This window comes from Nanorana parkeri, unplaced genomic scaffold (genome assembly GCF_000935625.1).
Source record: "Nanorana parkeri isolate BGI_ZX_2015 unplaced genomic scaffold, ASM93562v1 scaffold653, whole genome shotgun sequence".
NCBI classification, from domain to species: domain Eukaryota; kingdom Metazoa; phylum Chordata; class Amphibia; order Anura; family Dicroglossidae; genus Nanorana; species Nanorana parkeri.
Window position 1 is genome coordinate 917,234 of NW_017306921.1, and position 3,977 is coordinate 921,210.

The 3,977-nt window shown below is 43.9% G+C and overlaps 1 protein-coding gene across 1 annotated transcript in view; it reads right to left on the bottom strand.

Moving 5' to 3' along the window:
• FST (follistatin) overlaps positions 1-3,855 on the bottom strand; it is a 6,474-nt gene extending 2,619 nt beyond the window's left edge. Inside the window, exons 1-4 of the mRNA XM_018563321.1 lie at positions 3,454-3,855; positions 2,590-2,781; positions 1,501-1,719; positions 1,080-1,304 (exon numbers count right to left, since the gene is read on the bottom strand). Of these exons, the coding sequence (XP_018418823.1) occupies positions 1,080-1,304; positions 1,501-1,719; positions 2,590-2,781; positions 3,454-3,538 (721 nt within the window). The 5' untranslated portion in view covers positions 3,539-3,855. The remainder of the gene's footprint in view (positions 1-1,079; positions 1,305-1,500; positions 1,720-2,589; positions 2,782-3,453) is intronic.
• Positions 3,856-3,977: the final 122 nt, after the last annotated feature.

The window sequence follows — 3,977 nt, forward strand, 5'->3', positions numbered from 1 at the left end:
AACCCCTCCTCCAGTGCTTCTCTAGGAAGCATGTTGTCCTAACTGTAGTGCCCAGTTGAGACAAAGTTTGTCTCTTAGACTTTTTATTAATTCCTCCCTATAAGTTAACATTGATTTTGACTGTCTGTCTCTTCTTGAGTAATACATTTCATAACAAAACCAAGAAGGTCTGAGATTTTGGTAGATGGCGGTAGACTGGTAGATGTTATAGGACTAAACCACCTTCTACATCCTTACATCCTCTGGAACTCTTTACCCCAACCTGTCCGTCTCTCTCACCCTCTGACTGTCTTTAGGCGATCCCTTAAGACTCATCTCTTCAGGGAAGCCTATCCCACCTCAAACTAACCACTCAACCATCATGTTCTCAAACAATTCATCCCCACACAGCTACCTCCTCATGTATAACTCCCCCCCTCCCTTTTAGATTGTAAGCCCTCAGGTGCAGGCCCTCCTTACCATCTTGTCTTGAATGGTATTGTGATTATAATGTCTTCCTTATGTTGTAAAGCGCTGTGCAAACTATTGGCGCTATATAAATCCTGTGTAATAATAATACAGCTTCTACTATTTCCCAAGAGTTCTGGAAATTGAATCTTAGCACTGATGATCTCAGGTCTGCACTCTTTTTCTTGTTGGATTTCCAGTTTATTCTTATTATGGAGAACACAACAGAATGGATGGGAACCCTCAGTACTCCAGGATTAGCAGGAATCTATGGTGAGTTTATGTTCATCTATACTAAAAATAATACTTTGGTGTGTGTATAGCATAGACTCAGTATACACTCAGTTCATCTATACTAAAAATAATACTTTAGTGTGGAAGGACTGTTATGTCAAATAAATAAACACTTGGGATGTTTGCACATGAACTCAAAGCAAAGCAGCTTTCAATGGGCTGGCAAGCTGTCCTATGTCACTCTATCAGCCATAAACTCATACATAAGGAACATGTCGTATGTAAGGAGATATAATGGGATGATATGTAGGATAAGAATCTTGTGTCTTTGTATCAAACTGGGATTGAGGACAAGTATAATTCATGAAGAGATATTGCTACGCAGGTCCAATACTCACTGATGCATTTTCCTTCATACGCCAGCCCGATAGATCTGCCTAGCAGGCAGGTGGCCTTCCTCAAGTGACACGCACTGGCATAGGTGATGCCATCATTGCCGCACAGGTACTGGTCCGGTGAGGTGGGTTCCGGGCAGTTGAGGTGGCACATCACACAATATGCATTATTGGTCTGATCCACCACACACGTGGACGTCCCGGGACATAAGACGTCTCTGCAGGTCTCTGAAACAAACACAGGGGGAGACAGTGATCAGTGAGAGCTCCACTGATAGGCTTCACACCAGAACATTGATGGATCGGATACTGATTAGAGATGCCATTGCAGGGTATTTATATTAATATACATTCCTCTAAGGATGTTTCTTGATGCCCACATGGCGTAGTATCACGTTATGGAAGATCTGGGACTGGCACGTACTTTTACATTTGCCTTGGTACTGCACATCCAGCTCGGGCACTCCTTTACATTTGGCCTTGAGCAGGGCGCACTCGTCCTTGTAGGTTTTGCCATCCAGGCCGCAGACGGGGCCCTTCCAGGTGATGTTGGAGCAATCCGGGGCGCACACACAGCGCGGCTTGTTCTTCTTATTCATCTTACACTTCTTTCCGGGACCGCAGTCCACATTCTCACACGTCTCTAGAAAGGACACACAACATTAGCTTGGAGCGGTCTTTACTCTCTAATGGCAAAACAAAATATTCCTTCCAAACTCCAGAAATACATCAGTGTATACTGAACCTATGTGCATGATATGAAAGCTATCTATCTATCTATCTATCTATCTATCTATCTATCTATCTATCTATCTATCTATCTCTCTCTCTATCTATCTATCTATCTCTAATCCATCTATCTATCTATCCATCTCTAATCTATCTATCTACCTATCTATCTATCTATCTATCTATCTATCTATCTATCTATCTATCTCTAATCTATCTATCTATCTATCTATCTATCTATCTATCTATCTATCTATCTATCTATCTATCTATCTATCTCTAATTTATCTATCTATCTATCTATCTATCTATCTATCTATCTATCTATCTGTAATCTATCTGTCTATCTATGTAATATCTATCTATCTATCTATCTATCTATCTATCTATCTATCTATCTATCTATCTATCTATCTATCTGTATGTTTTAGTAAATTTGAAATAATAAATAAATTATAAGCACATTCATGTATAGTTCAAAATATATATATATATAAAATGTATGTAAATGTATGTAATATATGTGTACTGCGTATCATTTCTGTGTATATCTAGGTTCTGTGTAAGTGTATATTTGGGTGTGATTGGGTAATACAGAAAAGCTTATTCCCTAATGACTGTGGTTAGATCTGTGGGAACCAAATCCTTCCCCCACCCCAACCCAATAATGTACAGACACTAACTACCGTTATTTAACCCATCACACGTTACATAGATGTACACGCATGTGCACTTTGAACCCATTACCATCCTATTACCAGTCCTGGCTGAGGGGGTGACCTACCTTTGCAGGGGAGGCAGTGAGGGGCCCCTCCGTTGAAGATCATCCATTTGAAGAGGGTGCTGTTGGGGACATCTTCCTCCGTCCACGAGGTGCCCAGCCTGCCAGTCTTGCAGCATTCCTCCTTGGTCAGGTCCGTCCTGTAGAGAACCTGGCAGCGGCCGTTCTTGGATTGCTGAAGCCAGCAGTTCCCAGCTGGAAGACACACAGCAGCGCCCGGGCGCAGCGTCAGTGAGCAGCAGCGCAGCAGACACAACACGTGCGCTCCTCTCACTTCCACTACACTGTTTACTCCAATTTGTCCTCTTTCCTAAACCCCCTCCATGCAGTCACAGCCGCCGGGATTAACCCCTTGTGCCCACCAGCCACCCACACTTCCCCGCTGCACTTCCCTTGCGTCAATTTGGAGGTCACTCTCCCTGTCACTATGTTGCAATCTGAGTGGGCTCGGAAGGCTGTACATTCTTTCTATCCTGCAGCCTGGCTGGATACTTTACAAAGTAACTTCAATCAATAAAAGAAAAAAAAAAGCTGACACACTAGAAAATCAACAGCGTTCGGAGCGCTAGCTCACGCTGGATACATAAGGACTTGCTTAGGGATGGAAAGAAAAAGACAAACTTTTTTGGGGGTGATCTCCCAGAGCAGCTCAGACTGCAAAGCAAACTTTCCACACTTGGCCCAGATATAAAACAATAAAAAAAAAAAAAAAATAGAAAATAAATCCACACCAACGTCCTGCCAACGCACACCATGGCTTTCCTGTACCTGAAAGTTTTCTGCTTCTTCAAGTAACAAGTGAAATCCCTTTTCTCCTGGCTTCCATCCCACCCAGAGGAAGAAAAAAAAATGCCTTGCTGGTCTTACCCTGAACTGTGTGATCTTCCATGTAATGACACAGGCAGATAGTGAGCAGTACAAGCAAGCCCGGGCGGATTCTCTGATTTAACATCCTTAGTGGCACACAGACGCTCGGGGGAAGCCGGAGAGACGCGCTCGGTGGAACGGACGCGCTGGGATCGCTCTATTGAATGAACGTCAGGCTATGCAGTCTCTCTTTAAATCTATAAGGGGGTCTTAGCTGTGTGCGGTGGGCGGTCTCCCGATGTGTGTCTCAGTGTTTGGGGGGTGGAGATCCTTCTTTCTTCCCCCTTCTTTTTTTTTTTTCTTCTTTTCCTTTCTGAGAGTTTCAGTCAATCAGGTGACACGGTTTTACCTTCAGCCCCGTGCGCATCACCGGCGGCGGACCTTTAAATGCCAAGAGGCAGCGCGCAGTCAGCGCACAACCTGCGCTGGCGGATCCCACACACAACAAGGGGTGATCCCCGACTTTCTGTACCACCCCGACTCCTCTCAGCCTTCAACTTCTCCAATAAAAGAACAAAACTTTA